This window comes from Balaenoptera physalus (genome assembly GCF_965194825.1).
Source record: "Balaenoptera physalus genome assembly, chromosome: 17".
Taxonomy (NCBI): Eukaryota; Metazoa; Chordata; class Mammalia; order Artiodactyla; family Balaenopteridae; genus Balaenoptera; species Balaenoptera physalus.
Genome location: NC_138895.1, coordinates 18,684,528 through 18,703,362, shown reverse-complemented (window position 1 = coordinate 18,703,362; position 18,835 = coordinate 18,684,528). Strand labels below are relative to the sequence as shown.

General features: G+C 38.6%; 1 protein-coding gene across 9 annotated transcripts; it reads left to right on the top strand.

Moving 5' to 3' along the window:
- Nucleotides 1-432: 432 nt before the first annotated feature.
- On the top strand, nt 433-18,624 carry ELOC (elongin C). 9 transcript variants are annotated; one of them, XM_082432657.1, is made up of 5 exons: nt 1,200-1,324; nt 9,283-9,363; nt 10,528-10,581; nt 12,831-12,974; nt 18,199-18,624. In XM_082432657.1, the coding sequence occupies exons 3-5, from the start codon at nt 10,578-10,580 to the stop codon at nt 18,387-18,389; spliced, it is 339 nt and encodes a 112-aa protein (XP_082288783.1). In that variant the 5' UTR covers nt 1,200-1,324; nt 9,283-9,363; nt 10,528-10,577; the 3' UTR covers nt 18,390-18,624. The 9 variants fall into 9 exon arrangements, with proteins under 9 accessions (XP_082288785.1, XP_082288781.1, XP_082288779.1 ...); XM_082432654.1 differs by having other exon boundaries at nt 9,283-9,457; XM_082432658.1 differs by lacking the exon at nt 9,283-9,363 and adding an exon at nt 6,641-6,792 and having other exon boundaries at nt 1,212-1,324.
- The last annotated feature ends 211 nt before the right edge of the window (nt 18,625-18,835 follow it).

Genomic DNA, 18,835 nt, shown 5'->3' with positions numbered 1-18,835 from the left:
TAAGCTCCTAATCAGCCACCTAAACAGGAGGGTAAACAACCAATACACTTACGCAACCATTGTGTTTTTCACTTTAAGTACAAGTAATCAATAAATTACCTAAGATAATCAACACTTTATTATAAAGTAAGCTTTCCATTGGACGATTTCTGCCCAACTGCAGGCTAATGTAAGCATTCTGAGCACATTCTAAGATAAGCTAGGCTAAATTATGTTGAATAGGTTAGGTCTATTAAATGCATTTTCGACTTACGACATTTTCAAATTCCACTGGGCTTATCAGGACATAACCCCATCTTAAGTGGAGGTAAGATTTGTAAAAATGATAGGGGGATTGGGAGGTGGGGGGAAGCGCGCCGGGGAGAGAGCGGGAGAGAGAGGAGAGGAAGGAGGGGCAAAGGGGGCGTGGAGTGACAAAGATGGTGTCAGAACTGAGTACTGGTGGCAGGACTTGCGGTGAGTGATTTCAGAATCCAGAAGCTGAGCAACCCTGTGGCTGGGAGGGGGCAGGAGGTGGGGGAAAGGGCTCAGAGTGGGGGTGGGGGGCGTGGTTAGTTTTCAGTAAACACCGAAAGGTACCGGGAAGAGAGGAAATGAGGCCAGCGATTTCGCGAGCTGTTGGGATGCTCTTCAACAAGCTCTGCAACTTTTCACAAAAGACAAGCTATTTCATAAAGAGCACGATCTTGTTAGCATAACAACCGCACTCCCACTATCCAATCTTTCCTCTGCAGATAGTCTCCGACCTCTACGCGTACGCCTAAACGAGCGGCAGGAACAACCTCCAAAATTACAAGGTTCTTAACATTCAGCGTGAGAAACTACAAGTCCCAGGTTGCAGTGCTGCCTCAACCAAATACGACAGTACCCGCCAGAGAAACTACAAATCCCAGGATGCAATGCTGCCTCGGAACCCCCACACCCCCACACCCCCGCCCCCCAGCACCTCTTTGAGGATGCTGTCCCCGCGGAAATCAGATCAGGATCGGCGCTGCATGCTGGGAGTCAAAAGACCCAGAATAGGATTGGTTGAGACTTTCCAGGGACGACCGTCCTCTTAGGCTTGGCCTGTGGGAGAAGGGAGGGGGCGCTGCGCACTTCCTGTAGACGCCGGCGGGCGACGGACTCAGCGAGTCCCCGCCTCACCAGGTACTAATCTCCCGCTTGTAGAAAGCGTCCGTGACCCAGCGGAAGTGATTCCTCCAACTGCCCCGGAACCCACGGCGGCAGGCAGCTGGGGGTGGGGGGGGGCGGCCCTGGTGTAGGGGCTGTGGCGGTGCGCGTGGACCCGGTGCGGTGGCTGCGGTTGCTGCGGGGCTGACGAGTGAGTCTCGGGCTGGAGTGGGAACGGAGCTCCGGGCCAGCATGGGGGACGGGGGCGGCTCCTAGTGGGCGCGCTCGCCATCCCACTTCCCACCCCTTCCCATTTGGGCGGGGAAGGAACGGAAGCTCTTAACCTTCGCTGGCCTCTTCGGCTCCTGGTTTGGGGGAGGGGAGAGGAGGGCGGCGGGACCTTTCCTGGCGCCGCTCGGTGGGCTTGGAAAAGGGTGGAAGGAGGGGCGGCGGCCGGCGAGACTGGGCCTCCTCGGGGTTGAACGCGGGCGGGGTGGAGTTAGGAGCATGGCAGCCCTGTCGCTTTCCCTTTTTGCTTTCGCCGGCTGCACTCAGATTCGTTCTTTTCTTGGGGTCAGTCCCTAGTTATAGAAGAGGGCTTTCGTTCTTCCCAGTTGCGGGACCCCGAGAAGTTTACCAAGTTGTTGGGTGATCTCTGCCCGACTTGGTGTTTTGGGGCTGCCGTGCATCTGCCTCCCAGTCTCATCTGAAAGGAGGTATCTAGTGTCAAGTACAGTGGCCATTAAGTGTCTCTTATGGAACCTCTTTTAATACAGCTATGGAGTTAGAGTTATTAGTGCGAGCATTTCTACTCTGCATCGCCTTCAGTGTGGAAAACAACCGCAATCCTTTAGAGTTTTAAAACCTCATTTTCAAACTGCCAGATTTGCTTTCTGATCCCCAACTAGTTTCCTTTTTTGTTTAGTGGACTAAAATGATACGTCTCGGATCTCGTTTACATTATAATTGTGGTATAATTCATGATGTTGAAATATCACGGTTCACCCGTGGATTCATTCATTTTGGAGATACAGTGGCAAGGAGACAACTATGGTCCCTGTCATCGTGGGTATTAAGTGCTTATTGTCAGTGATGATTTTGGCTTCATACTTAATTTTTAAATGACTGTCTTTTTTTTTCTTAAGTGTGAGATTTACCTAATAATTATCTACCATTCCAAAAAATATATATGTATATAAATTTATTTCAAATGGAAGATACTAGTTTCATTACATTATGGTAATTCTGTAATATAGTCAGTAGTTTGTAGTCAGAAGTTAGTCAGTTCTATATATCAAGTTCCAAAGTAATATATATTTTTTTATTTTATAAATTTATTTATTTGTTTGTTTTTGGCTGTGTTGGGTTTTTGGTGCTGTGTGCAGGCTTTCTCTAGTTGCGGCGAGCGGGGGCTACTCTTTGTTGCAGTGCACGGGCTTCTCATTGCAGTGGCTTCTCTTGTTGCGGAGCACGGGCTCGAGGCGTGCAGGCTTCAGTAGTTGTGGCACGTGGGCTCAGTAGTTGTGGCTTGCGGCCTCTAGAGCGCAGGCTCAGTAGTTGTGGCGCACAGGCTTAGTTGCTCTGTGGCATGTGGGATCTTCCCTGGCCAGGGCTCGAACCCATGTCCCTTGCATTGGCAGGCAGATTCTTAACCACTGTGCCACCAAGGAAGACCTCCAAATTAATATTTATATCTTATAAATTGCTTGTTGGGTTTTTTTGGGAAGATTTTTTTCAGTACTAGAAAATAATCTGGAAAATCTTTGTATTTACACTGGTATGTGTTAATGCATTTCAGCTAACCTGTCCTAGATGTTTACTGTTCCATTATAAAATAAGATCAGAAAAAGCTCACCCAGTGATGCTCAAAATTTCAAGCCTTGGTGATTAAGAAAACAGTAGTGCCATTCACTCAACTCTTTATTGAGCATCTTCTATATGCTAGGCACTTAATGAGGCCTGCCCTCACCGAGCTTGAGGAAGGAGGCTATACATTAAGTAAGCAAATACAGTTTCAGGTGGTGATAAATGTGAAGAGACTATAGCTAGATTAGAGTTAGATTAAGTTAGAGTGACTAGGGTGTGTTGTCTGATTTTGAAAGGGAAGTGATCAAGGAAGACCTACCTCTCTGAGGAGTTAATGCTTTGCCTGGAGACTAAAATAATAAAGATCTGAAAGAAGAGTTTTTCAGAGAGCAGTAACTGTAAATGCATAGACCTTAAGGGAGGAATGAACTTGACCTATTAAAATACTTAGAAGGCCAATGTGGCTGGATGTTAATGAAGGAAGAGTGATGGGAGATGAGATCAGAGTGGTTAGCAAGGAGTAAATAAGATGGAACTTTACAGTCCTTGTTCTGTCCGTGATGAGAAGCCATTAGAGGATTTTGTGCAGGGGAGTGATATCTGGCTTATGCTTTTGATGACTAATTGCTGAGTGGCAAACTGACGGAGTTGGAGGAAAGTGGAAAAACCAGCTCCTAAGGAGGCTGGTAGTAGTTCAGTTGCCGTATGGTAGCTTGAACTAGAGATGTAGAGTTGGAAGTTCGTGAGAAGTGGTCTGATTTGGAATGTAATTTGAAGGTGGAGCCAAATGGTTCTTACCTTCGCCCCAGGACAAAAAAAAATTTGGAGGAGTCACCTGTTTTGCCCGAGCATCTGGGTGAACAGTAGCACCATTTACTGGAATGAGGAAGACTGGGGCAGGTGCACTGGTTTCTGAGGGATAAAGCAGGAGTTCTGTATAGACTGTACTAGGTTGATGACTTTATGCAGCTCAGAATATGTGCAGTAGGCGAGTAGGATGTCCACTGCTGTTGCTCAGGGGAGAAGTCAGGTTAGGGGGATAATCTTGGAGTCATATTTTACATGTGATATTTAAAACTATGGACCAGAGGACATCAAGTAAAGAGTGTTAGTGGAGAAGAGGGCAGATGGCTGGGAGCACTCGGGTCAGAGGAGGAGCAAAAAGTGACAGAAGCAGAAAGGCCAGGAGGGTGTGGCATCCGTAATACTAAGGGAAGAAAATGTTTCAGAAAAGAAGGCGGAGTCAACTGTAAAACTGTAAGAGTAAGATGATGATCAAAAATTGACCCAGAGGGGACTTCCCTGGTGGTCCAGTGGTTAAGACTCCGCGCTTCCAATGCAGGGGGCCCGGGTTCGATCCCTGGTCCAGAACTAGATCCCACATGCCGCAACTAAGACCCCCGCGCAGCCAAATAAATAAATAAATATTTTTTAAATGAATAAATAAAATAATAAAAAAAATTGACCCAGTGACCAAGTAGTTGAAATTTGACAAGAGCACTTTGAATGGACTGGAGGTCTAAAAAGTCTGATCAGTGTGGGTTACAGAGAAGCGTGTGGTAGTGATGAGTTACAGCATTTTGATACGTTGAATTGTGGCAGGACAAAGCCCTTGGATCACTGTGCTTAGGTGGAAAGGTTGGCCTTGCGTAGGAAGGATGATTTTTACTCAACTTTTGAAACAAGAAGTATATGGTATATAGACGCAGGTAGGATGAAGGTGGAAAGATAAGGCAGTTGAAGTGATTTGTTTCTGTTTTGTTGGTGAAATAAGTGAAGTTGTCAGGGTAGGGAGGAGAGGTATGGTGGAGGTTTAGGAGATGCTGTAAATTTTCTCAAAGTAGGAAAGCCAGTTTACTAGGTAGGAGGATCAGTACGACACCAAGTATCTGTTTAAAGTGTGTGGCCATAAATTTAAAATTGAGACCAGTCAAAATGGTTGTGACTTTTCTTCAGCCGATTCAGTCTTTGGTTGAGGCCTGAGCTCGGTGGAGAATCGGCTTTGGCCAGTGTTGGGATTTGGGTGGGTAGCTACATCCGAGGAGAGGGCAGGGAGTTACGGGTGGAAGGACCGTGAGGCAAGCATGGTGCCGATCTTCATGGACTCTTCACAGTGGGAGGAAGCAAGGTCAGGGTTGGTTTTATATTTGTTTATTTTCAGCCCATCATTTAAAGGTTCTTTTTAATTATTTTATAGCGTGTAGAATCTATAATTAGGTACACACTGTATAGTGAAGTACTTGTTCGTACTTTTAGACCAAAACAAAGGAGTTTGGAGATCATTGTCTAAGAGGGAGATTAGGTAGGTTACGGGGTAAGGCAGACAAGACAGCCTCAGTGGGAGCACACAGCACTCTAGAACTCTTGAGTTGTGTGCTGTGTGGGAGTGACTCTTGCTTAATAAAAATGGGAAATTGGGAGTTATGGGCAGTTTGTTGTAGAGGGAGGGTGAATTTCACATGGGTTCAGTCATGAAATGGTAGAGCTGGAAGGGACTTTAGACACAGTCGAGTCCAGTTTTCTCATTTGGGAGATGAAGAAACAGAAGTTTTATCATTTAACCTATCTGGGTCTCAAGATAGAAATGCGCAGAGTAGAAATTCAAACATGGACTTCTAATGACACTGAGTTACTTTGCCAAAAGTATTAAAAGTGCCTACACAAGAGTTAAGTACTATAGGAGCATTGTTATAAGTTGAATAAGCCAGAATGAGAATTTTATCTCATCCTGAGATACATAAATTCAGCGACACTATAAGCACGTTCTAGGCAAGATATTCTGATGTCTTGTTACAAACTGGAATTGTGTAACTTCTGTCAATTTGTATTAATGGCCAAAGCCTCTCTTCTTGCCTCTTCAAATAGGCCTAAACATTAGATAATTTTTGCTTAATGTAATTTACTTCGTTTTCCAAATTAATCATATTCTTACATATTGTTAAGAACAAATCATCAGGCTGACTGACCATTGTTTCCTTCATGAGTGGCTTAGTTCCACATACTTGTTTCTTTTTAAAAATCAGTTTTAAATCATAGGTTTTTAGTTATTTGTTCTTTCAAACACGTATTTTTATGATTTTTTTTTTAAAAATTGAAGTATAATTGACCTACAGCACTACGTTAGTTCCAGGTGCACAGCATAATGATTCTATATTTCTATACGTTACAAAATGATCACCACAATAAGTCTAGTGTCATCTGTCACTATACAAAGATATTACAGTATTATTGACTATATTCCCCATGCTGTAGATTTCATCCCCATGACTCATGACTGGTAACTGGCAGTTTGTACCTCTTAATCTCCCTTGCCTACTTCACTCATTCCCCCACCCCCTCCCCCGTGGCAGTCACTGGTTTGTTCTCCTGTATCTGTGAGTCTGTGGTTCTGTTTTGTTGTGTTTGTTCATTCATTTTGGTTTTTAGATTCCACATATAAGTGAAATCATGCAGTTTTTGTCTTTCACTGTCTGACTTATTTCACTTAGTATAATCCCCATGTTGTCACAAATGGCAAGATTTCATTCTTTTTTTTATGGCTGAGTAATATTCCATTATATGAGTAATCTTGTAATGTGTATGTGTGTGTGTATCATATCTTTATCCATTCATCTATCGATGGGCACTTAGGTTGCTTCCATATCTTGACTATTGTAAATAATGCTACAAGGAATGTAGGGGTGTGTGTATCTTTTTGAATTAATGTTCTTGTTGTCTTTAGAAAAAATACACAGAAGTGGAATGCTGGATCTATGGTAGTGCTTCCATGCTGTTTTTCGTAGTGGCTGCACCAATTTACAGTCCCACCAGCACTGCGTGAGGGTTCCCTTTTCTCCACATCCTTGCCAAAAATGATGATAGCCATTCTGACAGGTCTGAGGTGGTATCTCGTTGTGGTTTCAATTTGCATTTCCCTGATGATTAATGATGTTGAGTATCTTTTCATGTATTTGTTGGCTATCTGTGTGTTGTGTGTCTTCTTTGGGAAAATGTCTATTTAGGTCCTCTGCTCATTTTTTAATTGGGTTTTTTTTGATGTTGAGTTGCATGAGTTCTTTATATATTTTGGGTATTAACCCCTTATCAGACAGATTGTTTGCAAACATCTTCTCCCATTCAGTAGGTGGCCTTTTAATTATGTTGATGGTTTCGTTTGCTGTGCAAAAGTTTTTTACTTAGTTTGATGTAGTCCCATTTGTTCATCTTTACTTTTGTTTCCCTTGCCTGAGGAGGCATATCCCAAAAAATACTGCTAAGACCAATATCAGAGAACGCACTATGTTTTTTCCTAGGAGTTTTACGATTTCAGGTCTTACATTCAAGTATTTGAGTTTATTTTTGTATATGGTATGAGACAGTAGTTCAGTTTGATTCTTTTGCAGTAGCTGTCCAGTTTTCCCAACACCATTTATTGAAGAGGCTGTCTTTTTCCCACTGAATATTCTTGGCTGTTTTGTCATAGGTTAATTGATCATATAAGTGTGGGCTCATTTCTGGGCGCTCTGTTCTGTTCCATTGATCTATGTGACTGTTTTCTACATACTGTCTTGGTTACTGTAGCTTGTAGTAGTGATTTGAAATCAGGGAGCGTGGTACCTCCAGCTCTGTTCTTCTTTCTCAAACTTGTTTTGGGTATTTAGGGTTATTTTTATATATATTTTTTCCAGCAGAAAACGTGAGGTTAATAGGTGAGAAACCCCTTATTTTACTTAAATGGCATCAAACTGTACCTGTCATTCTAATTTGCTTTTTAAAAAATTAACAGTTTATCTTGGTGTTTCCATGTTATTATATACATAGGTTTAACTTATTCCTTTTCACTGTCCCGTAATATTTCAAAAGTATAAATATACTATTTTTGTTTAGTATCACCCATTTCCCCTTCCCTCCAAAACTTGGTTCTTAGCAACTTTTAATGTTTTCGTTTTCTTATTACCATTGGGATCAAACATTTTTATACAGGTCTATGAGCTATTTGTATTTTTTCTTTTGCTATTTTTCTAGAGTTCAGTGGGGTTTTTTTACATTTGGTTCTTTAATCTGTAGTGTGTTTTTGTGAGTGATGTCAGTTAGACATCTAACCTTATTTTTTTCAGGTAAATAGCCAATGTAAAAAAGCAAAAAGATGCAGAGAATAGATTTGCAGCTGTTGCTCTCATCTACTTAGCTAATCCAAGCAAGTCAGCTGAAAAACTATTAGAACTAATAAGAGAGTTTGTGAAGATCATGGAATACAAGCTCAACTTACCGAATTTAAAAGGTTTTCTTTAAAACACCAGCAATAACCTTTCAGAAAGTATAATCGAAAAAACAGATCCCATTCATAATGGGAACTGTAAAGTACCTAAAAGTAGACCTAACAAGAAATGTGTAATAACAAAATGTGGACTTGCCCAACTCTTTAGCAAAAACATGTTTATCACACTATTGTAATTAAAACAGTGGGGGTATTGGTCAGGTATAAACAGACTGATGGAACAGAATACAGTCTAGAAATCCATGTAGTAATATAGTATATGATAAAGGTAACATTTCAAATCAGAAAAGGGATGGGCCGTTTAAAGATCTTTTTGGTGTTCAAAGATACTAGGATAAAAACTGATTTCAGTGTAGGCCCTAGGCTCACCTAGAATTTCTAAGTATTTGTTAGGTAATAAAAATCTAAAAAATAGAAAACTATAAAAAAGCATTGTTTATATATAACACTCTAAAAGCACAATGACATCAAGTCTTTGTTCATGTCTTCTGCCTGGAGCTGTTCTCAACCCACTGTTCAACCACTTCCTTCTACCTCCCTTGTTCATATATACCTAATTCAGTTATGGAGTAGACGTTCAGATGTTCACACTGAGATTTTGTAACCCTAAACTTAGATTTTTATAGGTTATTTGTGGGTTAAGTCCAAATTTAATCATATTTCAAATATTTTTAACTTCCACGTAGGAATCAGTGTTTACTCTTAATTGTTAATGTTGATTTACTCTTTTCTTTGTTAGTGATGGGGAGCTCCCTCCCCCACCCAACCTTAACCCTTGTATAAATGATGGATTCAATTTACTATATTAAGAAGTCTGTAGAAAAACTGTTGCTACCCAAAGGGCTTCTAAGGTGTGACTTTTCATGGTTGCTTAGCTACTGCTAGTTAAGTTAAACATCCTGGATGTTTTACTCTGGAGATTTTCCAGAGAAAAGTTGGCACTTGAAATTCTTCTTCTTCTAGCTTTTCTAGCATTTTTTCCTTTTTTTGCGTTTTAGAAGGAGTACAAAGCAGTATGAACAGAAGAAAATAATAATGACTGATAAATTTTTTAATTGCCTACTACTATGACCAAAAAATGACATAGTACTGTTTTTAAATTTTAGATAACTAAGGATTTATGTCAGCACCTCTCAGCAGTAGTGGAAAAGAAGTTTTAACAGGAGCCAGAATTTATTACCATGGCGGTATGGAATAATGGAAGGGAGCGTGGGCTCTAAAGCAAACCTACCCAGGTTTAAATTCTCACGTTGCCGCTTAAGCTGTAGAAGCCTTGAGCAGGTAGCAGCCTCGTCGTGTTTTCTCATCTCTAAAATGGGAATGATGATTCCCCTGTAGAAGTGTTGTTTTAAAATAAGACAGTGTATGCAAGGCATTTAATGCAGTGTTTACACTCATTAGGCCCTCAAATGGTTGGTAAAAACGTTACATTGCCCCTGCTGCCCTTCTCTCACATTAGACATGGTACTTTAAATACCTCCCTCCATGCTTGGGGAGTGCTCTAGACTAACATTTAATTTTTACCCCGACTCTGTCAACACCTGGAGCAAATCATTCAGCCTCTCTGTACATCAATGATGTTTTTTAAGGTGAGGGATTACATAGGTTTATTGGTCAGGGATTTCTTAGAGAACAGGATAATTAGGATACACTGTTTTCCTGATAATGACATAAAAAATAATATTTGGATAAATAAAATCCTCCTTTGAAGAAATGCTGTTAAAATACAAATTACTGAAAACATGAGCTCTTTTCCTTTGGTAGTCATTTCTTTTGTGAAATTTAAGATTTCTCAAAAATTAAATTTTTTTTAACACTTCATTGTTAAATCTCAGAACTTTGGTAGCCTCTGTGCAGAAGGGATGGAACAGTAAAATGTATTATAGATGTGCACACTTACATAAGAAGAGGGCAAGCCTTACCTTTTTTATTCACATGAAAGCTACTTCACGTCCTTGGATTTATCATGTTGTCATTCATTTAGCAGATACTTGCTTTAATGTTTACCAGTATCTAGTAGATATAGTATACAAAGATGATTAAGGCCAAGGGTGTCTCCTTCAAGTTCAGTTCAGCTCCTAAGGAACAACATATGTATTTTTAAACTGTTGTCAGAATAGTTACCTTAAAAAGGCGGGGGAAAACTCTGTATTTAGACTTTACTGCCCTGGAGGTGATCATCTTCTCTCAGATGTTTAGAAACTTGATACTGTTCCGTATTGTGGTGGCTGGGAAACTTACATAGCAGAGAGAGAGAGTCCTTGCACTTGTAACACCAAGGATGTATTAAAAAATAACGGGAAAACATGTTATTCTGGCATTAATCTCAATATAGCATTGTTATATTTCAGGAAACTACTAAAGTTCCTGTGGACGCAAAGTAGAATTTCATAAGAACATAATGGGTAAGTTACATAAAAGTCATTTTGTAGTTCAATTAGTTGAAGCTTTCTTCTCAAAGATAGGCCTTTGAAGTCAGTGAATGCAAGTAAGAAAGTAGAGTAGACTGAAATTAGTTGTTTAAATCAGCAGCTTATGTTTATTATATATTTCTTTTTTTTATTTTATTTATTTATTTTTGGCTGTGTTGGGTCTTCGTTTCTGTGAGGGCTTTCGCTAGTTGTGGCAAGCGGGGGCCACTCTTCATCGCGGTGCGCGGGCCTCTCACTATCGTGGCCTCTCTTGTTGCGGAGCACAGGCTCCAGACGCACAGGCTCAGTAGTTGTGGCTCTCGGTCCTAGTTGCTCCGCGGCATGTGGGATCTTCCCAGACCAGGGCTCGAACCTGTGTCCCCTGCATTAGCAGGCAGATTCTCAACCACTGCGCCACCAGGGAAGCCCTATTATATATTTCTGAAAGGCAGATCAGTAACATTATTATGCCAAATTTAATTTGTGATTGCTAGTTATTGTACCTTAGGAAATTAGAAACTCTCCCAACAGACATAGAAAGTGGTTTCTCTTGCCAAAAAAGAAAAAAAAAAAAATACTAGAAGTATAAATTTAAATAATTGATAATTATTTTTATTTTTGTTCTCAGAGGTTGGCAAAAACTGCTAAAAATTTGTACACTTGAAAAGTCTATAATTAGAAGTTACATGCATTTTTATGAGTCCCCCAGCTTTTTATTATGAAAAGTTGCAAGAATAATACACTATAGCCTTCACTAATTAACGTTTTGTCATACTTGCTTTTCCTGCGTGTATACGTATGTATGTGTTTATATACCCACATATACACACAAAAACACACATTAGCTTTTTTTTCTGTTCTATTTATTTAGTTGTACATGTAATACTCCACACCTAAATGCTTAAGCATGCATCTCCTAATTCATTCCATATTCAGAATTTCAGTTTTTTCATTCAGTTTTTGATTAGTGTTCTTTACAGTGGGTTTATTATTTTTAAATCCAGGGTCCAATCAAGGATTACTTATTGCATTAATTTATCTCTTTAGTCTTCTTTAAACAGTTCCCTACTTTTGGGATTGGGTGAGGAGTGAGGTCTTCCATGACTCATTTAAATTTAGATTTGTCTGAGTATTTCCTCCTGAGTAGATTCAGATTAAACATTTTTGGCAGCGGTAGTACATAAGTGATTTTGATATTTTTTAATCTCAGTTTTAGGGATTTCTAAATTATTAACAAGTGAATGAGTAAATGGATGTTTGTAACTGAACAGTACTTCAGCTTTATCCTCTGTACTTCTCCTCGCTAAGTCTTCCTAAGTTTTTAGAATAAGCCTTAAGAGATATTTTCTTTCAGATATTGGTACCATAAAAATTAAAATTCTGTCAGTATAAAATTGTAAAGTTATACGTGTGAGAAAAGATCTTAAAGGGTTGTATAAAAATATATACTCCCTCAAAAAGTTCCGTTGAGCCAACTCCTGTGGCTGAAGCCAGCATGGTGGCATTGAGGGTAGCTGGTAGCTACCTCACCTCCACTTTGAATTTTTAAAGCTTGATTATTTGTCTGTAGTCATTATTTCAATATTCATGCAATAATTTAAACTGGGCAGTAAAATGTTTTGATTGTTTTTTTACGGATCAAGAGTAAAATGGTGAGTAAAGAAGGCCCTACATTTTAGAATACAGGGCTTGTCAGAAGTTGTGCTCACATGGCATATAAACATTTATTCATAAGCATACTATGCACCTTATTTTAAAAATGAGTATTTCAGGTCATAGAATTAAAGTTTTACTATTTGAATATTTTCTTTTAGTCTTCAAATTTGAATGTGCTGCTGCGTTCACAAATTGTTAATACATCCATGAAAAATACTGGTAAATTTTCATCTAAAGTAAACATCCTTGGGAGTTCCCTGGTGGTTCAGTGGTTAGGACTTGGCGCTTTCTCTGCTGTGGCCCAGTTTCAATCCCTGGTGGGGGAACTAAGATCCCAGAAGTCGTGTGACCAAAAATTAAAAATAAAAATAAATGAAGTAAACATTCTTGGATGTAAAGTTTACTCTGATATTGGAAAATATGTAGAGAATAATAAAACTGGGAGTTAAAAACTTTAAAATCTTGGTGGCTATTACTCTCCAGAAATGTTTCTGCTCTGAGTTATTCAGATATTAACCTTGGTAAACCTGTTTACTTTTAATAAATTTTGTGATTCAAAAATTATTTTACTACTTACTTTACTTTAGATGGAGAAGAGAAAACCTATGGTGGCTGTGAGGGCCCTGACGCCATGTATGTCAAATTGATATCTTCGGATGGTCATGAATTTATTGTAAAAAGAGAACATGCTCTAACATCAGGAACAATAAAAGCCATGTTGAGTGGCCCAGGTAGGTACATTTCTTTATTTCCTCTTAATATATCCTCACTTTTTTAATGTTTGATGAATGTGTTTTTAAGTTGAATTAAATGACTCATAACATTAAAAGAAAGACAGTAACTGTTCTAACATTAATTACTGCATGGTTATATTGCATTGGGAAAAAAATGTCTTCTGCTATTTCCTGTTTTCAGTTATTTACCATAGTTTCAATAAAACCTAATTGAGGGGCTTCCCTGGTGGCGCAGTGGTTGAGAATCTGCCTGCCAATGCAGGGGACACGGGTTCGAGCCCTGGTCTGGGACGATCCCACATGCCGCGGAGCAACTAAGCCCGTGCGCCACAACTACTGAGCCTGCGCGTCTGGAGCCTGTGCTCCGCAACAAGAGGCCGCGATAGTGAGAGGCCCGCGCACCGCGATGAAGAGTGGCCCCTGCTCGCCACAACTAGAGAAAACCCTCTCACAGAAACGAAGACCCAACACAGCCAAAAATAAATAAATAAATAAATAAAATTAAAAAAAAAAAAACTAATTGATTATTTTGTAATAGGAAGAATCATTTCCTTATGCTTCCATGGTCAGTTCACCACAGAAGGACTCTGGTGATTTGTGCTCCTGGTTACATGTAAAGTTTACCTATAGAAGTTATTGCTTCCCACATATCTACTGTTCCCATTTTACCTCAAGAAAATTTTTCTTGAGGATTGGAATTTCTGGAGCATAGGGTAATTCTATGTTTAACTCTTGGAGGAAATGCTGAACTGTCTGCACAGTGGCTGAACCATTTTACGTTCCTGCCAGCCGTGTATGAGGGTTCCAGTTTCTGCACATCCTCTCGACATTTGTTATTTTCCATTTTTCTGATTCTAGCCATCTTAGTGGGTGTGAAGTGGTATCTCATTGTCATTTTGATTAGCAATTCCCTAATGACTGATGAAGTTGAATATATCTTCATGTGCTTGCTGGTCATTTGTATATTTTCTTTTGACGAATATCTATTCAATTTTGTTGCCCATTTTTTAATTGACTTGTCTTTTTGTTGTTGAGTTTAAGAGTTCTTTATAAATTCTGGACGCTTTATAAGTTCTTTATAAATTCTGAACTTTATAAAGCGTTCTTTATAAATTCTTTATACCTTATGAGATAAATGATTTGCAAATATTTTCTTCATTCTGTAGGCTGTTTTTTCTTGATAGTATCTTTTGATGCACAGAAGTTTTTTATTTTGATGAAGTCCAATTTATTTTCCCTTTTGTTGTTTCTGATTTTTGGAGTCCTGTCTAAAAATCCATTGCCAAGTTCAATGTCATGAAGATTTACCTTCTGTTTTCTTACAAGAGTTGTGTTTTAAGCGCTTACATTTAGGTTCTTGATTTTAAGTTAATTTTTGCATATAGTGTGAATCAGCTTCATTCTTTTGCATGTGGACATCCCATTACTATTTGTCAAAGAGACCATATTGAATGGTCTTGGCATCCTTGTTGATAATCAGTTGACCATAGGTATGTAGGTTTATTTTTGGGCTCTCAATTCTTTTCCATTGATCTATGTATCTGTCGTTATACCAGTATCACGCTATTTTGATTTCTGTAGCTTTGTAGTAAGTTTTGAAATTGGGAAGTGTGAGGCCCCCAACTTTGTTTTTCTTTTTCAAAATTGTTTTGGCTATTTCAGATCCTTTGCAATCCCTTTTCTATATTGTTTACTGTGGAGATTTTAGAACATACACAGACTTGGAGAGAATAGCATAACACACCTTCCTGTACCCATCAACTAGCTTCAATAGTTGTCAACATTTTGCCAGTCTTGTTTTGTCTATTATTCTAACTTTTTTTAAAAGAGTTATTTCAAGCAAGTTCCTGACATTAGGTTATTTCACTTGCAGAATCTATGATAGTCCCCCTGCAACCTCCCCCCTGCTTTTTTTTTTTCAGACTATCAATTTTACTAGAAACAAAGTTATTTGTGTAAATAACTTTGTGTAAAGTTATTTGTCCACATCCAGGTTATACTTAATCATGTTTCATCTTGTAAATTCATAATTAGAACTCTAGAGCCTTGAGCAGAATCCAGTTTATCTTTCTAGCAAGAATACTTTATAGGTGGAACTCTTGTAGTCCTATTGTATCACGTCTTTTAGCAATGTCAAGACTGATTAGTGGGTTCCAGAGTTATCAAGCTGATTTGTCCATGAGCAATTCCCCAGTCATACTTTCATATAATATTTAGTTTTAGCATTCACTGTGATTATTGCTGAGATTTACTTCATTTGGAATTACAAAACAGAGATTTTCTAGTTCTGTAATTTCTTCTGCATTTATTACTTAGAACTCTCCTGTAAAGAAGATCTATTTGGTTACCCTGAAATATAGTCTGTACGGGAAAGAAAAGATAAATGCTTGATTTTTTTTTTCCCTTTACGTGTAATTTTTCAGAGTAATGAGTTGGTTCTCCAGCATCCTCCAACAGTAAAGAATGTTTGTTTTGTTTGTTTGTTTGCATATATACTTTTTATTGGATACCTTTCAGTCAGGTGCAGTCATTCTTACTGATGCTCAAATGGCTCCGCTTTTATGCCAGAAGGAGCACATCAGGTTGGCTCCTGTGTCCTTTTGACACAGCTTTATTAGTGTTGAATAGCTCTACTACTTTCTGTAATAACAAAATTTCTCCGGGTCATTTTGTACATTATTCCTCAATCCTAAAAACAGCCATTCGTTAAAGAGCCCTGGGGTTTGGGGGGGGGGGTAGTTTTTTTTCGGTTTGTTTTTTAGTGGAAAATGGTACTTAGATACCCCACTGTGGGTGCTAGCAGTACTCATTGCTCCTGGGTTGAAGTGCTTTTAGACTTTTCTACTGGACGGAACTAGGATGTACTTTAGGGGAAAAATCCCGATGCCAACAAAATTTTAACTAAAAATTGAGATTAAAGGATTTTTACAAAGCCTGATCTCCTTTAATTTAAAAACAAGAGTTTTATCTTTGAAGCTTCAAACTTTCGGCGCCAAACTAATGTTTGCATGAAAAAGAATGAAGTACTGTTGCATGCTACAAGGTGGATGCACCTTCAAAACATTATGCTAAGTGAACGAAGCCAGACACACATTGTTGTATAATTCCATTTGTATGAAATATCCAGAATAGATAAATCCATAGAGACAGAAAGTAGAGGGGAGTTCCCTGGTGGTCTAGTGATTAAGGATTTGGTGCTTTCGCCGCTGTGGCCTGGGTTCAATTCCTGGTCAGGGAACTGAGATCCTGCAAGCCGCGCAGTGTGGCCAAAAAACCCCCAGAAACATAGAGAAAGAAAGTAGGTGGGTGTTTTCCAGAGGCTGCGGTGTGGGTTTTACGTTGGGTGGCGAAAATGTTTCGGAACCAGATAGAGGGGATGGTTGCTCAGCATTGTGAATGTACCCTGAATTGTGCATCTTAAGATGGTGACTTTTACATGAATTTCTTTTTTTTAATTATTATTAATTTTTATTGGAGCACAGTTACTTTACAATGTTGTGTTAGTTTCTTGCTGTACAGCAAAGTGAGTCAGTCATACGTATACATATATCCACTCTTTTTTAGATTTCCTTCCCATTTAGGTCACCACAGAGCATTGAGTAGAGTTCCCTGTGCTCTACAGTAGGTTCTCATTAGTTATCTATTTTATACATAGTAGTGTATATATGTCAGTCCCAATCTCCCAATTCATTCCACCCCCTCTTTCCCACCCAGTAACCATAAGTTTGTTTTCTACATCCGGGACTCTACTTGTTTTGTAAATAAGTTCATTTGTACCCTTTTTTTTTTAGATTCCACATATAAGTGGTATCATCTGATATTTGTCTTTATGTGTCTGACTTCACTCAGTATGACAGTGTCTCGGTCCATCCATGTTGCTGCAAATGGCATTTTGTTCTTTTCTTATGGCTGAGTAGTAGTCCAATGTATATATATACCACATCTTCTTTATCCATTCGTCTGTCAGTGGACATTTAGGTTGCTTCCATGTCTTGGCTATTGTAAGTAGTGCTGCTATGAACATAAGGGTGCATGTATCTTTTCGAATTATAGAGTTTTCCTCTTTTCTGGATATACGCCCAGGAGTGGGATTGCTAGATCATATGGTAACTCTATTTTTAGTTTTTTAAGGAACCTCCATACTGTTCTCCATAGTGGCTATACCAATTTACATTCCCAGCTGTTATACCAATTTCACCTAAAGAAAACACTAATGTTTGTCTAGTGTCAAAGGCTTAATAAGTGCCTTTTGGTAATATTTCGTACATACATTTAAGAAAGAGAGTTTTCGTTATTGGCAAACAAAAATTTACCTCGTTGCTATGAATTACCTGCTGAATCCTTCTTTCTCCGCATCCCATCCTACCCCCAACCGATAGAAAATTACTAGAAAACTTTTAAAATACTACATTCTCAGAAAGTACATTTTTCTGCCTTTTATATTCAGTGCACAGTGCTAGTGCTAGACTGCCAAGAAAATATTTTATCCCAACAGTAAAGAAATCATATAGCTAAAGAAATTCTGAGAGATCACTAAAAACAGTTTATGAACTGTTATTAAACAAAGGGAGGAAGTAGCTTATGAGATCTCATTAACATGACCATATTTTTAAAAACTAAAGGGGAAAACAATGGATTTACTTTCTTGAAAAGATTAAGTACAGTGTTTTCATTTATTATTTATATTTACATGACAACATAGCACAGAGCTCCTGGTGATCTATAAATACTTAATTTCCTAGACTGAATCTTTTTAATAAAGATTTTTTTTATGTTTCTACTCAGAAATCTACATATTTCTACATATTTCATTTGATGCTAGTTGGGTTTATCCTTTTTGCATTATATTAGTTTTGCTAGGGCTGCCATCACAAAGTACCATTGACTGGATGATTTAAACAGAAATTTATTTTCTCACAATTCTGGAGGGTGGAAATTTGAGATCAAGGTGTTGGCAGAGTTGGTTTCTTCTGAGGTCTCTCTCCTTGCCTTGTAGATGACTGTCTTCTTCCTGTGTCTTCACATTGTTGTCTTACCTCTGTGTGTCTGCAGCCTAATCTCCTATTCTGATAAGGATGCCAGTCATATTGGATTAGGGCCTTAATTACCTATCTCCAAACATAGTCACATTCAAGTATTGGGGGTTAGGACTTAAACATATGAATTTTGGAGGAACACAGGTCAGCCCATATATCACGAACAAATTCATTTTCTCTTCCAGGTCAATTTGCTGAGAACGAAACGAATGAAGTCAATTTTAGAGAGATCCCTTCACATGTGCTGTCAAAAGTATGCATGTATTTTACCTACAAGGTTCGCTACACTAACAGCTCCACGGAGATTCCTGAATTTCCAATTGCACCTGAAATTGCACTGGAACTGCTGATGGCTGCAAACTTCCTAGATTGTTAAATAAAATAAATTATAATAAACTGTTAACTTTTTTCAGTATTTAATACCTGTAGTTCAGTTAGTAATTTTTTCATATATAGCATGTTGCCTGTGTGCAATTGAACTTTAAAGTTCGTTGCAAAGCAGATTATCTTCTGTTCTTTTGCATAGCAATCAGAGTTGAAATTTGTTTGCTACATCAACAAATTAAGGACATTTTCACAAATTGAGAAATAAACAAATATGCCAATTCTTAGGTGGTTTTGCCTTATCCTTTGGATGTGATTTTTAAAGTTAGAGCAGTGGTGATATAGTAAATGCTGAAATTTAGGCATAAATTCAACACGTTCTACAGGTAAATAATGGGGCTACATATTTTTATGTTTTTAGTGTTTTTTTAAAAACCTATTCTGATCTTAGAGCTGTCATTAGCATTACTAGAGTTATGCAATTGCATATAATTGCAT